The sequence below is a fragment of the Notothenia rossii genome (assembly GCF_949606895.1).
Source record: "Notothenia rossii genome assembly, chromosome: 10".
Taxonomy (NCBI): Eukaryota; Metazoa; Chordata; class Actinopteri; order Perciformes; family Nototheniidae; genus Notothenia; species Notothenia rossii.
This window is the reverse complement of record NC_136908.1, coordinates 12,445,418-12,472,818: the sequence shown is the minus strand read 5'-3', so window position 1 is coordinate 12,472,818 and position 27,401 is coordinate 12,445,418. Positions and strand designations below refer to the sequence as shown.

Genomic DNA, 27,401 nt, shown 5'->3' with positions numbered 1-27,401 from the left:
TCAAACAAGCCTTTGAAACAGTTCCTCAATACAAAGATCTAAAACCCAAATCGCTCCTCAGTGCACACTCAGACACACACTGAATAAAAGCTAGACAAGAACAAGAGATACATTTGGTTTCATGTAAAACAACTTTAATGAGTTGAGTTAAATCTTCAGATTTCTCCACTCTGACGGCAGAGCACAAATAATTCAGATATAAGACGGACTGAGCCGTTGACCAAATTACACATTAGCTGCGTCCATGTGCTTGAGTGTCTATAAACATGTGACTAGTACAGAATAGTTACGTTATTCAACTTCTTAATTGTTACTGAACATTTCTGCCGGTGTTCCTTGAATTTTCTCGGACGTAGGAGGACTGGTATGTGTGCATTTTGTTGTTCTGGTCTGTTCAGTTGTGACTGGCTGCTGGAGGGCCTGGCTGAGCTGGTGCTATGCCATCAGGCTGAGAGGACGGGTCTGAGACAGTGACAGAAGAAGATCACACACACAGAATCAGAACATGCTAAAAAAAAAAACCACACAAACCATCCCGTTAAAGCTATTGCAGCAGTACATAATACTCACACATGCCATTGGGAGCTCCAGGATGTCGAGGAGCCATTGTCTGGGCGTTTACTCCACCAGGAATCATCCTGTTGGGCATGGACTGAGCTGAAGCAGGAGGCACAGCTGCAGTATGGAGAGGACCACAGATATAGGACCAACAATGATTTAACAGATAAGAAGTAAAACACACTTGACTCGTTTCCTTGCGTTCTCAGAGGGTTCATCTTAAAGCAGGTGTGTCAAATATACGGATGACTTTGCAAAGTGTAAACATCGCAGAGAAGACATTAACTGCAAGTTGATACAAATTACAAGGCAGGGGGATAACTTGACCTTCTTCCTTAATAGTTACCACTTAAGTTTGTATGGTGGTGTGTCAATTCAGTTGGTCAGGTTTACTACATAGATGTGGAAATTAATGTAAAATCATTTCAGATCTTGACAAGTTGCTTTGATCATAAAGTAAAATACTATGTTGTTCAGTTCCAGATACCTGTGTCTAAGTGTTTTGTTTCTATGTAGATACACTGTAATCTGTACATTGTGATGAGCAAGTGTAAAGGATAAACTGAGGCATGAAATTGCACTATTGTTCTTAAGAAATGTCAGATTGTTCAAAGTGTTTTAAAAAAAAAAGATAGTTCATTAAATGTGAACATTCTCCAAATGTACATGTTGTTGCACTAAAACAAAAAGGAAGGAGTTGTTATGCTATGATTTTACTGGTCCGGCGCACTTGAGATCAAATTTGGCTGTATGCGCCCCCTGAACTAGAATGAGTTTGACGCCCCTGTCTTAGAGGGTGTTTGATTATTGGTCGGTGTGTGTGGTCACCTGTTGGCTGCACGGTGTAACCCGGTTGCGCCTGCTGCTCCCTCTGCTGGCGAACCTTGATCTCTGCCTGTTTGAGCTGCTCGGTGTGGAAAGTCTGTCTTTCAGAGAGGAGCTGCTGCCGCTGCTGCTCCAGCTGTAAGATACACAAAGACAAAAAGTATGAATGATACGCACAGATTACTGGACATGTTGCAAAAAAGCTGAGAGCAGCAGATGTTCACTCACAGCCTCTTTCTCTCGGTCCATGATGGTCTCCAGCTCCTCAAAGTGTCTCAGCTTGATCTCCAGCTTCTTCATCTGGGTCTCCACCAGCAGAGCCACCAGGGACTTGATCTTCCTCTCTTCTACTGCTGCCAGGTGCTGCAAACAAATGAGCCAAACATGGAGAAAGTTAAAAGCAGGAAGGAAGGAAATGGACATCACAAATGAGTAAGGACCTGGGTGCATGTGATGGTTTAGAAAGAAGGGAATGAAGAAAGTAGCAGAGGTGAAGATAAGAGGGACAACACAGAGGAAGGAAGGAAAAGATAAGAGGTGAGAGGAGGGTAGAATAAATTGGGTGTGACAGAGCGTGGTAAGGAGTGGGAGAGAAAATAAATGACGAGACTCTTCCGCAGCAAGAGATGGGACAATAACTGATCTAACTCATATAGCTCCCTGGGTTACAATAAAAATACACATTTAGAATCAAAGCTAATTTTAATCACTTATCATGTATTTGTATTATTTAAAATAATCCCTGTCTCTTATCTGTCAGACATGCTGAAAATCCAAAATAAAAAATACTCAATTCTATTTGCAGGTCTAAGTCTTAGATATATTTGTTTTATAATTTCCGGGGCTGAAAGGAACAACATTTCGTCTGTTTAATTTTACACACGCAAATGAAAATAAATCCTCTCTAAGATGGTGCATGTCGAGTTGCTTAGACACAGCTGCAGATCTGCTTTTTATTTTTTATAAATGACAACCATTTCTTCACGTCCCTGTGATTGGTCCGTTTTAATCAGAAAGGGCGGGCTTTACCTTGGCCTTTGTGGCAGCGGAGGAAAGAGCAGCAGCTGCTGCCGTGACAACGCTGCCATCCACCAGATCCTGCTCCAACAACCTCCCCTCATCCACGTCTGCCTGATCAAAGCTCTCGTCATCATCTACCCTTACTGGATCAAGGAGAGATTTCTTTAATAAAACACACACACACACACACACACACACACACACACACACACACACCAGGGTATATGCAGGAATCCTGAAGTCAAATTTAATACCTTTTAAGACCTTTTTTAAGACCCTTTCCATACATTTTAAGACCGCATCGCAACTTTGAGTTCTAACCGGTTACATTGGCAACACACTTTACCTCACATTTACTATATTGATTGTAAGATAGCAAAACTAAACAGAGTGCAGACAGACTACTGAAGCCTTCTCTCCACATGAACTTCAACCTCTCTGTGAAGGTCAGGTTTAATGCAGTATGCTGCTTTGTTGCTTCTGTACTCTGTGCTCTTTCATTCCAGTAAAACTCCTCAGAAAACATTAGAAACCAGTATTTGACCAATAAACAAAACAATTGACAAAACTTTGAACTATGAAATATGTTAAACTTTGGTGAGCTTCAGCGGGGTAATGCCATATAGGAGCTCCCTCACAAATACCCAGGGGTTAAATTGGGCTGGGGCTGTCCGGGGCTAAGCCCTGGCACATAGGACGATGCTCTGACGTCATCACCCTCACACATTTGTCATATGTTTACAAAAAAGGATATATATGTTAAGACTTTTCTCGTTCTTAATATAGACTATATTTAGGGTCTATATGTGTTGACTTTACTTTAAAATAGCAGATCTCTGTGACCGTATATAGTTTGGCTTAGACCCCGGCCCCACACGGTAAAACGCATACGCAAGCGCAAAAAAGGCTTCCTTTCAAACGCATTCGATTCATTAACGTGTCCGTTCACACTAGACCGCTGCAAATGCTGGAAACGATGTAGTACTATGTCATGCCTGTAAGTGGCGCTGCTGCCGCCCGAAATACACCAAAAGCAGCGAAGAAGAACCCGGAGCATGGTTGCCATGGTTGCCCTTCTGTTTATTCTCCTCGGTGGACGGCGTGTTCTCCTGCTGTATCTCTCAGGTAGTCCACCAGCAGATGAAAAACACCCACCTCTCCGCCTTTTCCAAGGAACGAAGGGACCGTGCGGCAGTTTCCGTAAAAAAAATGTTCCGCCGGTCAACATGTCCGTTAAAGTTTAAATCTTCCGTACAAAATTAGGAAAGTGCCGGTCAGAGGTCTTCTTTGTTATTTATTGAGCTTTAAAACGAATTGATAACGACTCTGTTCTCTGTATAATAATATAAGAATATTTAATAAACGGTGACTGCCTCTCTTTTCCTCCCCCTCTTCTGACAGCCCAGCAGCAGCAGGAGACGTGGGGAGAGGGAGGCGGGCTCTTTCATCGTTATCAGAAAATGATCATATAGGGCACACACGGAGCCGTTGGACCCCCAGAGCGTTGCGTATGCCGGTCTTCCCACCTTGGGACCCGTTACCGTAGTCGTTTATTCCCCCCCCCCCACACACACACACAGAGCGGAGCAAGGCAACGAAACTTAAAATAATAAGCAGCATTTTACGGCGCGCTATGCATGGGGCCGCCTTGTGGGGTTTCCCGACATGTCGTTTCAGTAAATTAAAGGGTGTTTCATGTTGTCGTTGCTGTGGGACTTCTTAATACCTTGGAAAATGCCATTTAATACTTTTTAATACTTTTTAAAAGCCTTAATTTTCGCTAAATTGATTTATCAACTTTTAATACTTTTTAAGACCCCGCGGACACCCTGACACACACACACACACACACACACACACACACACACACACACACACACACACACACACACACACACACACACACACACACACACACACACACACACACACACACACACACACACACACACACACACACACACACACACACACACACACACACACACACACACACACACACACACTTTGTATACTGTAAATATTAACATACCTCCGTCTCCCTCCTCTGCAAGTATATTTTCAGCATTTTCGCTTTTGACTAGTTCTCCCGTCACATTGGCCACACTGGGTTCCACTTTGAGCCCATCTGCCCTTAAAGGAACCTGGGAGATCTACACACACACACACACACACACACACACACACATACACTCAAGTTTAGCCACTAAACTCACCAGAAGACACAATAAAACTCTAAGCTCTTATTGCTGTTTCACCTGAAGGGGGGTGGAGTTTGTTTCAATTTTCTCTACTTCCATTGATTCTGAAAAACGGAGAAAGACAGAATAAGATATTTATTGTGGACGGTAAAGAGAAACATCTTCATGTCAGAAGCAATATTAACAAGAGCCCCATTAACTGAGTTTTAAAACATCAGCATATCCGGTCATAGTCCGGTAATTACCTGCTAACGGAAACTCTGCTACACAATTCCAATTATTATTATTGAAACATGACCGGTACGTTTCAAATTTGTCCGGTAAAATAAATTATTTGCGGACATTTGACCGGCAAGAAAAAATCCTAGCAGAAACCCTGCTTCATGTGTGTGTGAATAAGTGCACATGTTACCTGTTTTGTCAGGCTGGTTGGACGCTTCAGAGATCTTATCCAGCGACTCCTCGTGCACTTTGGAAAACTCCTCTGAAGACAAAAACAGAGAATCAATACACACACACTAAACATCCAGTAAACCATCTCACAACCATACCCTGACCTACACACTACACTAACACTCCTCCATCAGTCCGCTCACCCAGTGCGGCCTTAGCTGCAGATGATGCCACCCGAGGGTCAACCACAGAGGCCAGGAAGGCCACGGTGCTCATGACGGGGTTTTCTGATTGGCTGAAAGGCACGGGCTGGTACGCCAGTGGGCCGAGGGAAGCCGCGGAGTCTTCTAAGTAAGGGTCTTCTATCGGCAGGCGGAGGAAGTGGAGAATACACTCATCCTGCGTTCTGGAGCCCACATGCTCAGATACTTTGTTCCAGTCATCTCTGTACACCTCTAAGGCCTTAGAGAGAAGGATAGATGAACAGGTAAGACTGAGAACAACCACTTTGGGTAAATTACTAATTAATACAAATAAATAAAAAAAGCAATTTCCATTTGCAAAAAAGGAAACCATCACGTGTTAGATCTTTGAAAGAAACCCCAAAGAAATGTTGTCTTACCTCTAACAGCAAGAGCGTCTCTTGCTCCGTCCATTCTCTTCCTGATACTCCTTTAGTCTGAAGCACATGTCATAGGAATCATTTTAGAATCATTCGAACCAACACTTTTAAAATTCCTAATAAGAGAAATGAGTGAAATGAGAGAATAGTCAAATACATATTTTTTAAAACAAATGAACAAAGTGTTTTTGCTGTTTCTGTTTGAGACCTTAGGGATTTTCTTGGTGTAGATGTCGGAGCGCAGACCAAAGTTCTGGCATTCTAAAGGCTTCTCTCTGCTCTTTTCCTGGAAAAACAACATGTTCTGCGAGGCTGACACCTGCGAGAGCAAAGCCAGAGTTAATGAGGACGCATTTCATTCAGTTCAAATGTGCGTTTCTTTCACATTTGCACGTCGGAGCTGTTGTCATGTTTTCTGTGTGTGTTTACCTGCAGGGGTTTGTGTTGAAGTGGGGCCAGCCCGGACGGTGTGTCAATCAATACATTGAAATGAGGGGTGGGTGGGGGTCCCATGGGCAGGGGTTTGCTCTCTGCATCCACCTGGTAGTTAATCAAACCCCACTGCTCCAAAAGTGAATGAACCCTGGACACAAAAAACATACATTTTCATAAACCATTTTGCCGCTTTTAAAAACTGCCCACACAGATGACACAATATAAACACACTGACAACTCCAGCATGTGTCATGTATTACAAATAAAAGCTGATGCATTAGGTTCACCGCGTACCACATGTTTTATTAGCAACAGATTGAATTATTTTGCATTTTTCTTTGACAGAACACCCACATACCACAGTTAATGTAGCAGATGCAGCAGACAATACATGGATGGAAACGCCCACACACACAGTTATACCTTATGACAGAGCAGACGTCTCCAGTGAGGATGCGTCTGCAGGACGTTGAGCTGAGGTATTCCTGGGGGTTGAGCCGGTATGTGTCGATCATGAAGTTACGGTATGCCAGGTAGCTGAAGTGCACAGGAAAATACATGTTTTAAAAAGTGAGATATAATCTCACTTTCTAATCTTTATCAACAGATGAACCCAAGCGGTAAAGTCTGGATGTCTGCAGTACTCACATTTCTGGTGATTTTGACTTGTTCTTTCCATGGAAGAATTCAGGCAACGAACGCTTCTCTATCGAGTGAACGCTGGAATATATGGATGGAAAGGTGGTTTGGGGTTAATTTATGAAGTTTGGATGTAAGAAAGCTAAATTGGAGTATTAGTTTGAGGGGGATTTTATCACCTGTTGTTATTGAACCAAGACGTGTAGCTCGGTATTATGATGTGATGGGTTTGTTCTGTGGTGTTGTCTTCTCCTTCTGAAAGCCGATGTGTATCCCCTCTTCCCTCCTCATCTTCCTAGAGGCACACATACACACAGATTACATTTACATCATCCTAAAAATAGACTGATAGTTGCTACAGAATACCCGGACCTTATGTATTTTACACAAACATCTTGGTTGTGAAAAATAAAATCATGTTTTACCCTTCCTGGGAAATCCTCCTCCAGTTCATCTGAAAAAGACAAATGAGAATGGGTGAAAACTCAAGGCGAAGTGTTTTAGATCAAAAAAACATTACTTTATATATCTCCCTTAACATCATCTATTACACTTTTCTTACCCAGGTCAGCCATGGTCCCTCCTTTGACAGGAATATTCTCACTGTCCTTCTTCAGGTTGACTATGAGAACATGGGGAAAAGGTTTAGAGACAAAATGCTCTACGTTTTTGGGACACATTTGTAAGTCACTGTTTTGTAATGTTTTACCATTCTTGGGTAAAATAACTTCCTCCATGTTAGGGACAGGGGTAGGGTCCTCCATGTCTTTGGTCAAGTCTTCTTCTGGCTCTTCCTCCTGTGGTCCACGCCTTCGCCTGCACACACAGACAAGAATCAATGCCGACACTTCACCTGGAAATGGCAAAAGTATACCCCTCCTGTTGGGTTAAAACAAATGTTCCTCACCCTTTCTTTCCCTTCTTCCTGCCTTCAGAGGGAGGAGAGATGGAGCGTCTTCTCTTTTTTGAAGGGGTGTGTTTGGAGTCCTGAAACAGAGGGTGGTGAGAAACTTAGAAAAAGGAGACATCAAGCACCATAAGATGTAACATCATACATCAAGACTCTAAGTCATATTAAAATGAAGGTCTCCTGGTTGGCTGTTTTCAACCAGGAAACTGAAAATCGAATTATTGATAATTGCCTTTCCCTTAAACAAACCCTGCTGACCAGAAACAAAATCACACAAACCTGCTCGTCTCTGAGGTGAATACGCCGGCGGAGAATGATAGCTACATTCCTCTCATTCACACAATAGTCTTCTTCGTTCATCCACTCGTTGAAAACATCCGTGTCCAGAACCCAGCCAGCATGGACCTGGAGCGCACACGCCAGACACAATTCATATTAATGCGCACAAGAGATCATACAGTGCTGTGCAAGACCGGTCACCCCTGTAGTAACATAGATATATATATTTGATAAAAAGTGAGAAAAAAATTGTTTTCTAAAGGACTTCAGCTGAAGATCATGATATAACCAGATTCCAGTCAAATTGAAACTTATGATACAGTAAATAAAGTGAACACTGTGTTGTGTAATTAAGTATTTAGCGTGGTACAGCATTACGTTTTTTTAGGTGTGCTGAAGTACTAACCCGCCACGGCTTTTCTGAATGTGGTGGCTCTTCAACCTCTCCTTCAACATCACTTGAGGACAGCCAACTGTCATAACTGTATAAGAGTAGCAAGAAAGACAAAAAGGGTTAGCGTTGTGTGTGTGTGTGTGTGTGTGTGTGTGTGTGTGTGTGTGTGTGTGTGTGTGTGTGTGTGTGTGTGTGTGTGTGTGTGTGTGTGTGTAGGCCTGTCGCGATAATCGATAAATTGACTTATCGTACGATAAATAAAAATGGACTCGATAACTTTTCTGAGCTCGATAAATTGCCGTTTACATAAAGATGTGACCAGCATTTTAGCCTGGAGCGCTGTGGCTGCCAGGCGCGCTGTGAGGGGCGGGGCTGACACACAGCCAGGTCAGGACACTCCGCGTTCACGTGCAGCAGCGTAGCAGCCAAATTAATAACATAGCGACAAGCTGGAGACAACGTGTGACTTACTCGCGGGGAATTTAAAGTGAAATGGAATTGGTTACAAAACCTAACTACACATCTCGATTCTCCGGTGTGGCAGTATTTTGGATTCAAACCAAATCAACGAGGCGAACCTACGGACTTGAATGAGCCGGGCGGTGTGTCGCATTGGTTTAAAAAAAAGGTAGCGACAAAAGCAGGCAATACCACGCATTTTAAACCACCTAAAACACAACCACCCCATTCCGTTTTCCCAGCTGGGAGCAAACACGGCAGCTGGAGATGGAGAGCCCCCGCCCGACAATGCAAACATGTTGGTGTTCCTTGCTCGAAAACTTAGAAAAACAGATTTGGATATGGCCTGTTGAGGCATCTGGGTCTTTCACAGTGGACTGTACACTTGACTTGTTTTAAGGAGGGTTTTTTTGCTTGTGAGATAATGTGTGCTCATATTTATTTATATATATGAGAGAGAGAGCTCTGTTTTCCAGCCTGACTCTATTTAATTTATTGTTTTGGTTGTGTGTGATTTAATTAATTTAATTAATTGGTTTTATTTATTATATATAATTTATATATTTTAATATTATTTCACATTTCATTTGCAATGTTGAATGTTCAATATAAAGTTATGTTTGAAAGGATGTACTTGAAATATTATTATATATTATCATTATGTCTAAAATGGTCTTAAAACGGTGCCAACAATATTATCGTTTATCGCAATAATTTCCAGAAAAATTTATCGTCCAACACAATTAATTATCGTGACAGGCCTATGTGTGTGTGTGTGTGTGTGTGTGTGTGTGTGTGTGTGTGTTCTCATGCATTACCTGTCAGGGTGCATGCCCCAGTGTACCAAAACATGTTTGTCTTTCCTCATGACAGGACGCATCCATTCATCTGAAAATACAAGTGTATGAAAAAATGTATCAAGTTACATTTGAACAAGCACTTAAAAGACAACAAAGACACAGTCATGTACAAACTGTTACTGACCTTCCTCTTTAGAAGCAGGTGAGGGGTAGATGTGGTGACTGGCGAGCGTTCGGTCCTCAGTGAGTGTACCCTGTGTAAGAACAAACTGTTACCCTGTTGCACTTATATCGAACTACATTATGAGAGCTTTGCTTAGTTTCATATGTTTCTGTCTAAGAATACAGCAAGCTATAAACCTTTTCTCCTACATCAGTCTGGCTTACGCTCTTGTCTGCTCATAATTAACTCCCCTCTGCAGCACTTTACCTGGTGTTTGGCGATCACATCTGTAAGTCTGCTAACCAGCTCCTGGTCCAGCGTAGGGTCCACATACACCACAGGCAGTGACATACCATTGTTCTGTAGACGCACACAAAACAATTAGTTCATTAGTGGTCCCTGTTAGGCTGATAGTTGTGTTTGTGTCTGTGTGTATTAATGTGTGTGTCTGTGTCACCTGGATCAGTGATATTCCAATGGCACCAAACATCTCAACATTCCTTTCAGTTCTTGATGGATTCTGCAAGTCAAACCTACGCCTGTAAAAACATGTAAGGGAAGAGATTACATTTAAATAACATTTCTGGTGAAAAAAGGCAATGTTTGGCATGTCACTCACCAGCCTTGCTCTGCCTTAAACTTGTAGGCAGTGCCAAGAATGTGGCAGAGTCCACCCGCTGGTCGCAGATCCAGGAAGCTTTTTGCCTGCAGCGAAATGGTGAAATTAACAGCTGATTTTTTTACTGAATGTCTTTAAGCTATCTTGCAAGATTATTTGTCACATAACTATTTTCCCATTTAAATTGAAAGAAGCTTTGAGATTTAGTGTGTTATTGTATCCTTTATTATGCTAATACTTCAAGACTTTCAAAATTTGTCATATTATACACAGTACAATCTATAGTGAAAATATTTTGTGCCTTGCTCCAGAAAGGCGAAAAAGCAATGTTCAACTAGCCTTAAAAAGGCAGAATGAATGCAGAATTTTATTTATATTGTAGTTAAACAAATGTATATACCCAATTCCCAATACATTTCATTATACATTGTGATGCAATTATATAATTATCTCTACCCCTGCAAAAACACTATATTAACTCAACATTAATCATAAAGGATTGAAACTTTGGAAACTACTAACAACAACACAATTAGGTATTGCAGATTTAGATTACTCGGACTGAATTATGACAACTATTTCAATGACAGAGAGAGAGGGACTCACAGGCAGTTTGGTGAGAACAGGGCTGGTCGCTTGTCTGCCAAACGCATCCTCTTGGAACTGGAGGAGCTGCAGGGTGACTGCAGCCAGAGCCTGACACGAAGGGGCATCCACCAGCACATACTGACACACACACAAATATTGAAAGTGATATGACAAGCCAAGGACAATTATTCGTTAAAATGCTTCAATGCAACCTACTGCTTTCTACGATAGTCTAGCCAGTTTACTGTTGTATTTATACTGTTTTTTCTCTAGGATTTGGCTACATTTGCACGTCATCTTTTGCATGCATTATTGTAAATAGATGAAGCACTCATTAACTTTATCACACACATCCTGCTGGGCAGTATAAACGTAACGTTATGCAGCATGAGACGTTTGTTTACAGTCTGAGCCATTGGACAAGCTAGCAGGGGGCGGCTAGCTTTTAGCTTCCTAACCAGCTAGCTACCTTTTTGTAGTGCTTCCCGATCCACTGTCGCACCACCTCCAGCTGGGCTAAAGTCTCCGGACTCTCCCAGAACCTAGCGGACGGACTGCTGTCTTTTTTACGGTGTGCGGAAGTTCCGGAGCTGGCTAGTCTTGCCCCGGGAATGCCGAGGTTTGTTCCTCCGGACATTGTGGCCATAATAAAAACGAGATAAATCTCTATTACGGAAGAACAAAACTGGCTAGCGCGCCTGCTAGCTTTTGCGTTCTCGATTTTTCTCGCGAGACGCAGCGAGATTGTGGCTGTTCGGCATGGTTTCCTATTTTTGAATAATTAAATGTATTTCATTTTCACGTTGTTGTTTTTTTTAACTTAATTGAGCACGTTTTGATTCAGAATCAGCAGTCATCGTCTTACTGTACTTTTTTTTAATGCAGAATACACGCCTTTGTTACACACCAAGGGAGCTTTATTTTGAAGTACAACATAACAAGGAAATAAGTACGCAAGACATGTAAACAGAAGTGAAGCAATTTGACATTGGTAAGTTACAGCTTGTATGTTGCAATGCTCTCGTTCCAAGATTGATTTTCTAACACTTGTTGGGAAATGTCCGGCATTTTGTTTATTATCTGCATTGTTTTGTTGCAGTACTTTCCGTTTTGTGGGGAATCGACCCTCATAATGCCTTTGAAAAACATATTTCCAGCTGTCTGTCGATCACATGATTTTGTTCCGTCGCATTCAAACCGCAGACTCCATACACCCTCAGACCAGACAGGCTACAATACTCTGCGTGGCACTGAATCACCAGCAGTGAGTAACAGCTTCTCCCTCCATGTCTTCCTAGGCCCTGAGACCCCATGGGTGTACATGGTCTGACCACCTATGTGGAGGGCAACAGAAACTTTCTCCAAGATGTGAAGTTCAGGGACAGCCGCCTGGTTATTGATGGCTGCAGCCTGTTTTTCCGCCTCTACTTTAACTATGGTTTGGACCAGCAGCACGGAGGGGACTATGATGCATTTACTTGCCTGCTCTCCCAGTTCCTCTCTGCATTGGAGGCCTGTAACATCCAGCCATATGTGGTTCTGGATGGAGGTAAGGATGCACTCAGGTCATTCTTATAGGAAACTCAAGTATCATTACATGCATATTTAATTGACAGGACATTGTGGGATGCTCAGTCAAAGCATCATGCTCATTTTTGTTTAAAATAGATCAAAAAGTTATTTTGAACCTACTCCAATAATAGTTTTTTCTTCAGTTGACACACCCATACACATTTAATTTAATTTCTTTGTTGTGATAAGGAATTGACCCCAGTGACAAGAAGTTTCCTACGCTGCGCCAGCGTCTGCAGTCCAAGATAAAAGAGGCAGACAGTCTCTCCCACGGCCGCAATGGCTCTGTCCTCCCCCTCCTCACAAGAAGTGTCTTCATTGAAGTCCTCATTCAGAGAGGGGTCCCTTTGGTCCAGTGTCCAGCCGAGGCGGACTGGGATATTGCATGTTTGGCTCACCAGTGGAAATGTCCAGTCCTGACCAATGACAGCGACTTTTATATCTTTGACTTGCCAGGTATGGGTAGCAACAGGATTCTTGTACCTTAACTAAATCAAAAAGACCATTGTAATAAATGCTAGTGATAGTATCTCACTTGATGTTTCGCTGTTGTTTCACATGTTGTTGTTGTTTCCCTAGGTGGTTATCTTCCACTCCATTATTTCCAGTGGACCAACCTGAACGGTAAAGCCTCTCACCGCTACATCTCGGCTCGTTGCTACACCACTACCGGGATCTGTCGCTTGTATGGGGGCATGAACCAGCAGTTGCTACCCTTATTTGCTGTCCTGGTGGGGAATGATTATGGCACTCCAAAAGATGCTGATGCACTCCTGGGTCTGTTAGATGCGGGTGTCTTAGTGAAAGGTGGTGGCAGGGGCAAAGGTAGAGCACCCGCTTCCCGCATTGAGGGCCTTCTCCTCTGGCTGTCTTCTTTTTCTAGTCCGGGGGAGGCCCTGGAGGAAGTGAGCAGGCTAATGGGGGAGAAAGATAGAGGACCAAGGGGAAAAAGCCGAGAGAAAGGTGGGCTCAGTTCACAGCTGTGGGCGGGAATGCAAGAGTACCACATCACGCCTCAAAGCTCTTTGGCTGGCTGGTTCTCTGGAGGTAAGACAGCTCCTGGACGACCGTCCTCTGGGATGCCAGAGTGCCTGTCGCTGGCTGCAGCGCAGGGAATGTTAGCTCCTTTGGTGGTAGATGCTATTGTGATGCGCAGGGTCCTTCTGATCCCACAGGTTGAGAACAGCAAGCTAGCCAGCAGCCATTGCAGTGCAAGCAACATACGCCAGGCTATATATGGGATATTAATGCAGAGAGGCCAAGATGTCCAAGCAGAGGATGTGACGGCACAAGAAAAAATCAACCAAGGTACGAGAGGTGGGAGAGGGGCAAGGGGGCAGAGAGGTGGTCAGGTCGGCGGAGGTAGGGGACAGGGAGACATCTTACCCACACAACAGGGGGTAAATGTAGGGTTTAGCAATAGTGCAGCTACAGTGCACGCTCAGGGCTCTAGTTCCCCGATGTGTGTCGAAGAGTATGACCGCGTGGATCTGAACTTAAAGAAAAACATTCTAGAGGCACATCGGCTCAGGACCCCCCTGCATCTAGATACACTTGGCCAGGTAAACATGACAACAAAAGTAATGTTTTCTTGTTGAACTTGTTGTTTTTAAAGAAAATTGTTCATGTGATTTATTAAACCTTTCCTATTTATCCAGGCTCCTGTGGCGGTTCGCCTCGGTGTACTGTTAGATGTCTTGGGGATGAAGGAGTCTGTCCTGGCTCCTGTTCCTCTCCACCTGAGGCTGGCTGTAGCAGTGATAGCTTTCTGGCGTCGAGTGGCCTCACCAAAACCCTCACAGCCCCAGGTGCAGGCTCTGGTGCTGGGCATGATTTACGGAGAGCTGTCCTCGAACAACCAGCCTGGAGCTACCCACTACCAACAAGCCAGTTAGTTGTGTTGTATATTTTTTACTATTACACCAGGTTACAAACACTGACATGTCATGTAATAACAAGGCAAACAGCATGCATACACAACTGGCATTTAAAAAACAGAACAAAAAATATTTTAAAAAGGAAAGAATGCAACATCTTCTTTTTTTTAGGATATAAAAACATGTTGCTATGTGTCATCTTAGACCCACAGCTAAACTGGACTGCGGAGCGTCAAGTGTGCGCAGGGCTGGATCGGCAGCGTGTGAGGCCAGGGGAGCGACGTGGATTGGATGTTGGAGCGGCTCACAGTTTTAGCCAATGGCAGGCCTGCCTCTGGAGTGCACTGTGTCTTAATCAGCTGTTGCTGCTGCCACTGCCTGAACCCCACATATCATGGTAAGGCACAATGAGAGATTGCATTACATTGCCCACCAATGAAAACCAGAGCTGCAACTAATGTGCTTTTTCTTTAATAATTCTGTCTATAAACTGTAGCAAATATTTACACATGGCCACATTTGTCATTTTCATCATAATTGTCTTGAAAGACACCACGTCCAGGACAGTTGAGGCATTTGCACTTATAGTTGTATGCCCAAATTACAATTCCATTTTCTCACCTGTGTGATCTGGCCATGCAGCTAGTTTTGGTTTTATTTGCAGAGGTATTGAGATATTTTTCCCTGGAGATGTTTTCAGTGCCCTTATTGTGATTGAATTCTGTTGGTGCAGATTTATACATTGAAATATACTGAAAATAAATCAAGAATAATTTAGAACCCTGTTATAAAACAGTACCTTGCTAAAGGGTTTTTTTAATCGTATTTTTCCATAGAAATATATATTTGTAATCCTATTCACTTCATCTGTATCAGGTTGGACCTATGGTAAAACAAAACATTTTAGCAGATACCACCATGTGGAAAACAAAATGTAATTGGATTCCTTCTCTCCCTCCGTGTGTGTTACAGGTTGTACAGTGGTACTCTGGTGCACGGCCTGCTCAGGTACCTGAAAGGGGGCCAGGCTGCTGAATCCCTCCTAGCTGGGGGTTCCTTTTCAGTTCATCTTTACTCCTCCCTGCTGGACGCTGTGAGGAGCCGCGACTCCAAAACCCATCCTTCCTCTTCAGCAGCAGGGAAGGGGAAGAGGGGTGGAGGCCGGGGAATGAGAGAGAGAGGGAGAGGAAGAGGGAGAGGGGGGAGAAGAGGAAGGGGAGGGGGGAGAGGGTCTGAGGAGATAAACAACAGGTTTGCCCTACTGATGAGCGAGGATGAGTCTGATGACGATTGATGAGGAGAAAAATGTACTGATCGATATTAAGCAGTTGTTTTGGGCCAAATAGTGGAGGATATTCCAGTGTTTTATTCAGCGACACATCTTAATATTGACCACTGAGCTTCTGCCTATGTAATCATGTTGCATTTAATTAACTTCGTCACTAATGTGTATCTGCCTATCGTCTGTTGCTGACTCAAATGAAAAGATGTCCATCAAGCAAAATGTCTTTTCCCCAAGCATACTCTTGCCATATTTTACGAGAGCTTTATTAAAGTAATGTCACTGTAATTAATGCACGTTTTTAATGTGACAGTTTTTATTAAATTCTAATCTAATCAAAAAAAGTACATTTACATTTTATCATCTGTTGACCACAAAGGAGTATGGCAGCTAATGTCATTTTAAGGAGCAACTTGTAAAATCTAACTTTAACACAGATGCCTTTATACTCGTGAATTTGGTGCTTGACTTACTTATCTTTCTATAATAAAAAATATAAATCAAACTTATGAAGATGTTGTTTTTTTTTCAAAATGATAATAAGTCTGTGCATTCTAACTATGATACCAATTGTTCATTATATCCATGATTATATCGCATTCACAATCGAAATATACCACTTTTTATGCAAGCCCTACGAGGATGTTCACATGAGTAAGAGCTGACAGGCCTTGCATATTCAAATCAACTCCATTGTTGATTGACGGCCTAAAGTGTAAGGGAAACTTCTGTAGCAATGGAGAGTCAGGAGAGAGAGACACGAGGAGAGTTGGAGCTTTGATGTGAAACACTGGTGGTTTATTACGAGTATCGGCCGGAGGATTCACATCACAACTCACACAGCCAGAGGTTCTGACTGCACGAGAGAGTTGCCACGTCAATTCTGAAGCGCCTCTCTCTCTCTAGAACTTTTAACAGGTTCACAGAGAGTAATCAACATAGTAAAAGGAGATAACCTAAACATCTGGGAACACTAGAGATGGCCTAAACATCTGGGAACACTGAATCAAATGTCTGACCCTTATGGACTCGAAGCCAGCGTTCTCACAACCATAAACCATTTGTGACCGAGAGTTGCCCGGTCATAAACTGGGAACAACAACATATCGCTGAAGCAGCACATTCCTTAAGGGAGATAACAGACGTCGGTTGGTCATAAACGTCAAAGGGCAAAAAGGTTAGACGTCCAGGAGAATGATTCCCTAACATAAAGTGTCATCAAAAGTCACAACTTAAAATATAAATGAATCTTCCTCTTGTCCTACGAGGATGATGAGGTTGAAGCAGACGGAGAGGTAGAGGCAGCAGCTGCAGCGTGTGGCTGAGAGTCTATGAGGTCCATGTCTTCGTCTTCGTTGACTCCACAGGTGTCGACCACACAGACCAGGCAGCTGGTGACGGGAAACGCTCGCACCTTGCTGCAAGACACCCACCTGAACACACAATAAAACTGACTTAGAGGGTTTGAAATGTCAAAAAATATATAGGAAAATATGATTCAGGGTTTAGAGTCATAAGTAGAATATTTACTTATTTATTTACGTAATATTTAGTGAATGCACTGACCTGTCGGTTTCAGTGTGGTACTCCAGGACGTGTCCGAGCCGCCCCACTCCTTGAAACCCTGCCAGCACATAGATGATGTCACCGACCACTGCACACTTCACTGTTATACCTCGCCACGGCATCGGCGAGGCGGCACGCCACTCATTAGTGGCTATGTCGTAGTATTCCACCGAGTCAAGTCCACCTGTAAAGAAAACACAAAAACTCTATCATTCAGAGGCCACATATGCTACAACTACTATTTCAAATAGTAGTAAAACATAATTATGATAACGTGTTTGTACCCAGTGCCCCCTGCCCTCCAACAGCATAGATCCTGCCGTTGACCGCCACCAGCCCATGGTTCTTCCTGACCTCTCTCATCTCGCACAGCTCCCTCCATCTGAGGACAGAAGGTTGGAGACAGACACAGGGTCAAATATGGGTTTAAGGAAGAGTGTAACAGAGAACAACATTACCTGATTCGAGCCCTTTTGGGTGCATGTGCATATTATTATTATTGTGAGGTACAAACTTTGAAACTCAAGTTTCTTTCTAATAAAATGAATAGTTTTGACTGGCATGTCTCCCTGCTTTTTTGGTGGAGAAGCTTCTTTGACCTCCTGGCCTGATACAATCTTTTAAAAGCACATTAGTCAAAATAAAAATGTTGTTCTTGTCAATTTGAATTGGTGGCTGTTCTACTGAGACTTTGGGATTCTCACCAAACAAAATTGATTTGATATTGTTATGCATATACTTTTCCTCCGTTTTGCTGTATAATTCTGAATCATTTTTGTGTGACTCACTTTTGAGTGCTGGGGTCGTAAACCTCACAGTTATTGAGGACCCTGCCAGATATGTTGTTGCCCACCGTGCCTCCACAAACGTATATGAGCCCGTTGGCCTCCACTGAGCCGTGGCTGCAGCGAGCCAACAGCATGCTGGTTTTCACCTGCCATGACTCGGTTCTTGTGTCGTAGCATTCGAAAAGGTCCAGGGCAGAGCTGCCTGTGGACAAACACACACATGAATCATGGTTAAATCCTTTCATAAGGGATGACTTTCTACTATGGAGAATTCTCAACGTCCACTATCCCCAACACAGAAAAACACACAAAGCATCCAAATTCCCAGGTTTCAAGTCCACCACTTCGACCCGCCTGTACTCACCCACTTCTGACCCCCCAGACGTGTAGATCTTGCCCTGTGAGGCACAGGCAGCCAGGCTGTCACGAGGCGTGGGCGGCCCCAGCTTGGAGTACCAGCTGTCCTTTAGGACGTTGTAGCAGTCCATGCGCTTGATGGGGAAGAGCTGTGAGCCCCCCAGGATGTAGACCACGTTGTCCCAGAAAATAGCTGTGGCATCGCGCCGCTTCTCGAAGGGGCAGCGGATGTCTGTCCATGAGGAATCCTGCATTAAAAGCCAGATTAGAAATTAAACAGTGTAAACTTTTATTTCCATTGCCCTAACTATACTGTATACAATGATATACGTAGCTGTAATGCTTGTTTTTGAAGTGTTTGGTCTGATTAAAATGAAATGTACTCTTGAATTATGTAAGATGTCAATTACAAAAACTCAAAGTCTTGGTTCTGAAATTGAAAAATGTAACGAACAAAAGAATATAAACCTAAAATACATGTACTGCCTTGGTACCTTGGGGTTGAAGTAGCGGCAGGATTGAGGCTGGGAGCCCCCGAACAGAGCGATGCGGTAGTCGTGCTTCTTGCGTCTCGGTCGGCTGCTCTCTCCCAGATCCTCCCGGTCCTCCAGGGACAGCAGGTGGTAGCGCATCCCACCTGGGACAAAGGCGTCAGGGGTTTTATTGTTGGTGTGTGTACGTTTTGACATGCTCTTTTGAATCAGAATCTTAAATATGAGATAATTTAAGACATTAACTCAGGGTTGGGGATACTGGTGGGTTAACACCATCTTTGGTGGTGGTACACATTTTAAACATTTGCAAGAGCCCTGCCAAAAACTCAGAATTTTACTCTCAATAATAATACATATTTTATCTTTCACTACTATAAGAGTATGTCGAGATGGGTTGCATCCAGTGTAATGTAATTTTTCTAGACCTAGTAGACGATGTGACCCTTTACTTATTACACCAATATTTGTGCGCCCCTTTTTTAGAATAAGCTACAAACCTATTGTTGTTACATTATTGTTACTAAGCTTACACTTTTATCCAAAGCGACTTGATTGTACGTTTAGCAAATTAACCACCTAAACCATAGTCTATTACCTAAACAGTCTATTGTGTGTAAAAATGTGTGTGTTTCTCTCTCTTCCTACTTACTGATGACCATCTTGAGACACTGTGGGTTGTCCTGGATGAGGGGCTCAGCCTGCACCGTCTTTGAGAGGAAGGTTTTGGAGACCAGAGGAAAGCGAACACACCCCAACACTTCCACCATGTACTGCTGTCTGTTACACACATCGTACTTCAGCCATCGTACTGCTGCGTCATAAATCTGAACACCAATGCAAAAAACAGCAACATACAAATTATTGCTGGCATTGTTTTTGCAAGAGCTATGAGTCATCTTTGTCATGATGTGTTGAAACCATATTTGTTTGGTTTTCCAAGTTGTTCTTTGGATAATTAGAATGTATTGCTTTTTTTTTTTTTTAAATGTTGTTAGGGACCTATTATTTTTGCACTAAAGATAGCCAACAAAGGTACATCTATATCAACAACTATGATATGTTTGAAAAAAAAAAAAACATATTCCTAAAAATAATAGCACAAAAGATATGAATTCAAAGGATGTGTAGAAGTGTACCTGGGCCTCAGCTCGGATAGTGAGCTTGTCTTGGTGCAGTAAGTGTGTGAGCTGTTTAACGTCCAATTGCAGAAACTCATCCAGTTTGTAGACTTCAGTGAAGTGGAGCTCAAAGAAGTCGTCTGCTGCAGCCTTCAGGTCAGGACAGTCCATACAGTCTGCCAAGGAGGAAATACCTGCAGGAGGACAAGACAAGGACCAATCACTCCAGAGTAACATGATGGGGCAGGACGCAACAAAACACATGTGTAGGACAGATAACTTTAATTCTACTTTTCTAGAAAAAGCAGCTGGAATAGTGTGCACCTTAGTAATATAAGTGGTATTGATAATTGATGCTGGGGAGTCCATAGATAAAGCATCAAAGGGCTCAGCAAATGTTGAGGTCACAAACGATGATATGTGATTTCACCTTGATTGTATTTACGTTCTTACCAAGGCAGTTTGTTGCATCAATTTGTCCTTTGAGGAACTCCACACACATCTTCTTCACAGGCTCAATCTGGTACTGGTTGGCTGCATCCAGCAATGACTGGACGTTACTGCTGTTCACAGAGATCCTGGCACACACACACACACACACACACACACACACACACACACACACACACACACACACACACACACACACACACACACACACACACACACACACACACACACACACACACACACACACACACACACACACACACACACACACACACACACACACACACACACACACACACACACACACACACACACACACACACACACACACACACACACACACACACACACACACACACACACACACACACACACACACACACACACACACACTTCATCATTAAAGAGATGCATGAGGCTGTTTTGAAAGCAGTTATGATTAGCATCACCAGAGGCCTGTACTACGAAGCCGGTTCAACCTAAGCTGGATATGTTTGAGTTACCCGGCTTACCTAATCCAAAACAAACGCGCTCTCGCTAAGCTGTCCTACAACGCTGGTTATCAACTCGTCAATCTAGTTAGGTAGGCGTTCACATGAAAGGGGTGGTATTTGGAGCATTCGACTAATCAAAAAACATGGACAAGCGTACTGACAGCGCAGCGCGTTATACTTCCTGAATGAAAAGTCAACTATAATTAGACAAATATGAAGACGTTAAAATCTTTAAACATCTATGACTTAAACACTTTCTCCAGGATAAAAGCAACATAGTTGCACCTGCAAGGTGAATACAGCTGTTAAAAGAAAAAGTGTTTGAATGCATACATTAACAGGTTTATGATATCACTGATAAGACACGATCTGACTTTAATTACATTTGACTCTGGTGTTTTGTCAACTTAATGTGTTGCTTAAAATAATACTTCTGCATACAGTGTGTGACACTGTGAGTGTTGCACGGCCAGATACGGCTCGGCTGACTCAGATAAGGAGATATATGATACATTATAATGTGATATGATGTGATATAAATGATAATGGGACACATCGACGTCTGCACTCACGGTGCCGCGGACTGTACTTTGTACTCTGTTACTCTGTTACTTTGATCCAGTTACTTATGTTGTGGCAGATATTTAATTAAGCTTTCTTAACGCTAATGTTATATTATTCAGATTGCTCTGAAGATGGGAGGTGATATTCTATTCATTTTCGCGTTCACACAGTCAGTTGATTTTTGCCGGCCGTCTTTCCTGCAACGGCAGTCTAAACTGTATTTCCGTTCTCCTGTTATATGACTTGATCGCTTTAAACTCTGCACACTGAGCTCTGATTGGTCAGCAGGCGGTGCTTTCACTGAGTAGATCTCTTATCCTGGAACCTAACCTGCTCCGGACCAGGCTAGCCGTTCAGCATAAGTTACCATGGAGTTCTAGCCCGCTAAGAAGTGAACCAGCGTCGCAGGATCGGAAACCCAAAGTTTTCCCTGAAGTTAACTCGCTAAGCGAAAATCCGGCTTCGTAGTACAGGCCTCTGGTCACATTACATTTTAAGTTGCCCCATATGCCTTAAATCAACACTGCTATATTTCACAATATACTCTCTATACTTTTAGCCAATACGCTTACCGAGCTGTGTAGATAAATTCAATCAAAAGTTCAATGATCTCTGGCTCAGCACTCCTGAGCTCCACCTCGTGGGAGGTCGACTCCATCATTCTGGCTAGAGGTAAGGAAAAATAGATTTATATTTCAATGAAAACAGAAACCTACCAACAATGCATGGCAGATGAAGTTTCTTGTTATGCCTAGCAACAGCTTGGTAAGACCACTGCTTAAATAATATTGTGACTTTCCAAAAATATTATATTCCATTCTAAATCTCATGTAGCAACAGAGGCATTTTATCACTATGTTTTTATGTTGCAGAGGTACATACGATAAATGCAGACCAGACTAAAACCAAACAACAATAATAAAAACATACATGGTTATATAAACAAAACCAAAAACCAATTCAAAACCAAGAAGATATGCATTTAAAATTGGGAATTGTCTTAGCAGTAATCACAATGTAGGCTTTTTGTTGAAGCACATTCTAAGTATGTGGAGCATGTTAACGAAAGCCAGTGTTTTGGCACAGCAGGCAATGCTGTGTCCATTAACTATCTCCAGTAATATCTTGGGCTAGTTGTACAAAATATTAAGTGGCTGTCCTGTCAAAACAGTTATGTGTTTCATTGTAGACACTTACTGGTAAACATGAGACTGAAGAAGTGGCTGGCAGCTGCCAACACTACCCTGTGGGCATGAAAGTGTTTCCCCTGAACCATCAGGGTCACATCGCAGAGGGTACCCTGAAGAGGAAAATCTGTCAGAATTCCCTATTTGTCCCGCAACGGGGAAATGTACAGCATTACAACAGCAGAAGTATAGTGCAGATAAAGTAAAGGAAAAAATGGTTTACATATTAAATAAAAAAGACAATAATTCAACACTAATAACAGATAAGTACACCATGGTAAAAATAAGAAGCAATATATATTTTTAAAGTGAACATATTCAATTAAAAAGGTTGCTGGTACTGTTTACAGATTGTAAATACATTTAAAGAAAAAGAAAGCGTGAATTGCACGAGGGTATATTGCAAATGATTGTATATTGCACATATATTATTGTCAAATTTACAGGCAGTGTTATTGCACATCAGGTGTATTACAGTCTACATGTGTGTGAAAAAAGCATACACAGTTAGAAAGCATTAGGACAAGGAAGGATACACACACAGATAAGAAGGACACACACACACCACACACACACACACACACACACACACACACACACACACACACACACACACACACACACACACACACACACACACACACACACACACACACACACACACACACACACACACACACACACACACACACACACACACACACACACACACACATACCTGTTTCCTTAGGTTGTTCATGACTCCCATGATACCGGACAGTTGTCTGTGCTCCTCCTTGATGGCACACTTCCTCTCGCTCTTCTTCTTGGCGCCTGGCAACTTCTCTGGAGAGGCCACCCCCGTCATGTCAACCAGATTAATGTGATCTGTTCTATAAAATGACTCTTTCGGCACCACTGCCAGCAGTGTGTGCAGTTGCAGCCTCTTTGTTGTCGCTCAGCAACTGATTAGCAGGAAGCTTGTTGTTTTAAAATAAACTAAAAAAGCCGAAATGTGTCAACAGCTTCGACTCTTAGAGATAAAATCATAAAACATAACTTTCTGTACATACAAAATGATAAAAATTGTGTATTTGTTAAGCTACATCTGCAGACTTTAGCTTGGGTTGTGGTTGTTTTCTTCTTCTACGGTTTGTGCTTTGGTTGAAGATGCCCGCCGTCGCCCCCTACCGTCAGATGTGAGAATTTACACTTGCACCTGCAGGATTGCGGAACTGATTTATTCATCAATTACACATATTTTTTTATTTATTTTAGCGGGCATTGTTGGGTTTTCTTTTCACAACAAAAATACTCAGAGCTATTCAAGACCTTGGAAAGACACATTTTCGATATCCAAGGATCTAAAACAGCCAATAGCAACAACAGCAGATTTGTGTTGTTGATCTCGCTGCAGCTCACCTGTAGGTGCACCTATCTGACATGCTCATATATGTGCACTTGTCCAGTAATCATAACCAGGAAGAAAAGTTGTATAGAGTCGCGTGACGTTGACGTCAGTTGGTATGTGCAGACTCCAAATGCATTGTCAGAAATTACTGACCTGAAAACAAATTGAGAGACCCCAGAGCAGCAGGAAAATGCTCCGTTTTCTCTGCTGTTGCTTCTCAAGTGGAGACTCCGCCGACGAGGTTCGTGTTTATTGACTTTAATGTAAATGTTAACGCCTCCTATTCGAGTTCAAACGATTCACTTGATCATTGTTTAGCTGTTGTGAGATTAATAGATTGAACTATTACTACTTTTAATGTTAAAATGATGGGGACTACTCCCTTTATAAAGATGTTATGCTTTAAATAATAATGTATTGTATATAATTGTCATTGGATATTCCATGTTAAACTATTTTCATGTTGTATCACAAGACTAGAAGACTAATTTTCGATAATTGTAAAAAAGGATTATCTTAAAACTCTTAGAGAAGCTGAGAAACACACTGGAAACACGTTTTTCTTTCTTGTATCACATACATGACACACAAAAGCAACCAATCTTAAATAATGTAATCGTAAATCACATGTCTCCCTGCACAAATACAATGTAGCCTAATAAACAACAACAACAAAAACAACAACAACAACAACAAGTGTTAGCCTGCTCTTTCTCTCATAAAGGCAGCTCCACTTGCTTGGAACAATCTTCAGCAAGAATTGAAACTGAGCAATCTCATTCATCTGCATGTTTTTAAAACTAGGCTAAATGAAATGCTCGTTGATACTATGGGCACTTGTAAATGTCTATAACTATGTAAATGTATCCTGTAAATATAATGAATGATGTCCTTTATTGTTTTATGTTTCATGTGGAACCTATATGCTGCAGGTCTCCCTTGAAAAAGAGATCTATGATCTCAATGGGACCAATCTCGTTAAATAAAGGTTTGAAATTAAATGAAAAAAAAAAATAATAATAATAAAGGTATATTTTAAAATCATGAAGACATTCATTATTGTCCCAATAAAGTATATATTCGACTATTATTTAGATTTGTTTTCATACATAAATTGATATTGTCCCATCCCTTTATACAATATAACTTGAAAGTATAATAATGTCTCAATGATTAATAAGGTAGGAAACACATTTATATATATATATATTTGTTTTCCTCCAAAACATTGGTTGGTGCATTGAGTTGATAACAAAGTCATTACAAGTGTCCAGCCTTATTAGTGCTTTGCGTGTCTTTCTAAAAAAGTGCCAGTAAAATAAATGTTATGTAAAGAAAGCGTGTCTGCTTTATATTTTAGAGACAGCCTCTCCTGCACCCTGGACCATCAGATCTGAATGAAGCTGGATCAGCCAGGCAGAGCCGGTCAGCACACAGTGGTACATTTCTTTCAGACCTTTACACTTCCAATGCATACAAATATAAGTGAACTGGAACCACATGTGTTCTTTTCTGTGTGTCTGTGCCTGATGTGTGACACTCTTTTCCCTCCAGATGCACAGACCGTAAAGCGGATTGGCAGGCTGGTGATGAGGCGAGTGTGTGTGCCAGAGTTGGACCAGAGGTTTTCTGACATGGCAGAGACTTTCAATGAACAGCACGAGCGATATGAGGCCATGGTCCGAAATATCAGAAACCTGCGCCAGAGCTACAGCTGTAACCACAATGACCTTCTGGCTTTAACCGAATGTGTGGGGATGATCAGAGACGAGCACAGTAAGTGACACACTCCCTGCAAGTGGAGAAAACTTGATGGCAGATTTCCCTTGCTTCGGTTTTCTTGGTTTCTGTATTTTAATCTCCATTACTCTCCACTTCCAGAGGCCAAGTACAGGGTCTCACTTCAGATAAAGGGATACGAATTCTCCCTCAATGTGGTTCGTGTGGATGAAAGTGATGAGGAACCACTGCCTCCACATCTGCAATTTGCTCAGAATGAAGTGAAGGGCATTTCGGCGAGTGCCAAAGCCACCATCTCAAAGGGCACCACACTTCAAGAGTTAATTGGCTGGCTGCTCCGTAGCAAGGATCAAATGGCTGAACAAGTGAAGGGGGCTGCAGCAACTTACCAGGAGCATGGCAGGCTGAGTGAGAACCTGGAGGAGAACCTGAAAGAAGTGAGGAGGGCGAAGGAGTTTGCACTAGGATACAGACAACGGGCCGGGGAAGTCTTCACTGAGGCTGCACAGATAGCAGGGGCTTATCTTTAATGTTTTTTTAGTTGTCCACTTTAAATCCACCATTTACACAACATTTAAAAACAATAAGGCACACACAGAACAGCATGCATTTAAATAATCCAAGTCTTTGCTTTGCAGCACCTTGCATCACCTTTATTATCAGTACACAGAGTTTTACAATGATATCTTTTTTTAAATGTTTTATCATTTTTTTAATAAAAATTCTCAGGTTTTTTAGACTTATTTTTATATTTAAACGATGATGTCTGTAGAATGACTTACATTATTTTCCTTGCAGGGTGTAATCTTACCCACTAACATTAGGTGGCATTGCAGAATCACTTTACATTTCCATGGGTTGCACCTCAATTTATATTCCTCCAATTATTTTGTTTCTCTAAAATGCACTACATGAATGTAAATTCCCAATATTCCAATACCAATAAAAAACATATATTACACACTTTTCTACCTGATTAGACACTTGAATTTGCAACATTTGGGCGACAAGGAGAGATTGTTCTTTGGCTTTTCTTAAACAGGATAATTGTGAGTGTGACTTGCATAGGATTATACTACATATCTTCTATAATGTACAAAGGACAGGACAGAATGCCCCACAGATGCAATGGCAATAGGACATGAGGCAGATTTCCTGATTATTATCCAAAAAAGCCCATGTATTTATAAACTGATTAAAACCCAGCTTTCCATCTGTTATTTGCATGAAAACACAGGGTCATGTGCCATCTTGATAATTAATTTTGGAAAATCCATTGTTCTCGAGGTCATTGTCAAGTGGTCATGCATTATTTATCCGTCAAATATTTTTAGAGTCGTACTCTTGCCCTAATCTTTACAGGTTTATTTTTCATGAAATGTGTGCAGGATGGTTTGTTCATTTCCATATGAGAAAGTTTGGAAGTTAAAATGTAATAAAAACATAATTATATGTGTTTATTAAAAACACATATAAATATGACCATAATGACTTTGTTCGATGCAATGGTTTTTTGAATGTTACAAATTATGTTTACAGTTTAAATCTAAATAATATATTTTAATTAAACTAATTGAATACATGTATTGGCTAATCATTTCTCAGCTGCAATGTATA

General features: G+C 41.9%; 4 protein-coding genes across 5 annotated transcripts; 2 read left to right on the top strand and 2 right to left on the bottom strand.

The window, feature by feature from the left end:
* Positions 1-108: 108 nt before the first annotated feature.
* smarcc1b (SWI/SNF related BAF chromatin remodeling complex subunit C1b) lies at positions 109-11,551 on the bottom strand (the record flags this gene model as incomplete). Its single annotated transcript, XM_079653268.1, has 28 exons — positions 109-462; positions 571-675; positions 1,387-1,519; positions 1,612-1,746; positions 2,413-2,546; positions 4,436-4,556; positions 4,662-4,708; positions 5,017-5,088; positions 5,201-5,459; positions 5,620-5,676; positions 5,828-5,938; positions 6,049-6,202; positions 6,478-6,591; positions 6,703-6,774; positions 6,873-6,988; positions 7,119-7,147; positions 7,256-7,315; positions 7,403-7,509; positions 7,601-7,680; positions 7,883-8,008; positions 8,289-8,364; positions 9,554-9,623; positions 9,720-9,789; positions 9,966-10,058; positions 10,156-10,237; positions 10,318-10,403; positions 10,924-11,043; positions 11,375-11,551. 28 exons carry the CDS (start codon positions 11,549-11,551, stop codon positions 395-397), a joined length of 2,874 nt encoding a protein of 957 aa, XP_079509394.1. The 3' UTR covers positions 109-394.
* On the top strand, positions 11,384-16,145 carry aste1b (asteroid homolog 1b). Of its 2 annotated transcripts, XM_079653269.1 has the most exons (8): positions 11,384-11,524; positions 11,791-11,896; positions 12,204-12,454; positions 12,667-12,933; positions 13,057-14,039; positions 14,136-14,367; positions 14,559-14,751; positions 15,327-16,145. In XM_079653269.1, the coding sequence occupies exons 3-8, from the start codon at positions 12,217-12,219 to the stop codon at positions 15,646-15,648; spliced, it is 2,235 nt and encodes a 744-aa protein (XP_079509395.1). In that variant the 5' UTR covers positions 11,384-11,524; positions 11,791-11,896; positions 12,204-12,216; the 3' UTR covers positions 15,649-16,145. The 2 variants fall into 2 exon arrangements, with proteins under 2 accessions (XP_079509395.1, XP_079509396.1); XM_079653270.1 differs by lacking the exon at positions 11,791-11,896 and having other exon boundaries at positions 11,392-11,524.
* A 260-nt stretch (positions 16,146-16,405) lies between these two features.
* On the bottom strand, positions 16,406-23,787 carry klhl7 (kelch-like family member 7). Its single transcript, XM_079653271.1, has 12 exons — positions 23,373-23,787; positions 22,665-22,767; positions 22,040-22,133; positions 20,413-20,537; positions 19,978-20,153; positions 19,491-19,665; positions 18,842-18,984; positions 18,355-18,595; positions 17,991-18,192; positions 17,487-17,584; positions 17,203-17,386; positions 16,406-17,069 (listed from the first exon to the last, which is right to left on the bottom strand). Exons 1-12 carry the CDS (start codon positions 23,499-23,501, stop codon positions 16,898-16,900), a joined length of 1,842 nt encoding a protein of 613 aa, XP_079509397.1. The 5' UTR covers positions 23,502-23,787; the 3' UTR covers positions 16,406-16,897.
* A 298-nt stretch (positions 23,788-24,085) lies between these two features.
* On the top strand, positions 24,086-27,366 carry LOC307021285 (uncharacterized protein). Its single transcript, XM_079653272.1, has 4 exons — positions 24,086-24,285; positions 25,405-25,483; positions 25,599-25,820; positions 25,926-27,366. Exons 1-4 carry the CDS (start codon positions 24,235-24,237, stop codon positions 26,312-26,314), a joined length of 741 nt encoding a protein of 246 aa, XP_079509398.1. The 5' UTR covers positions 24,086-24,234; the 3' UTR covers positions 26,315-27,366.
* Positions 27,367-27,401: the final 35 nt, after the last annotated feature.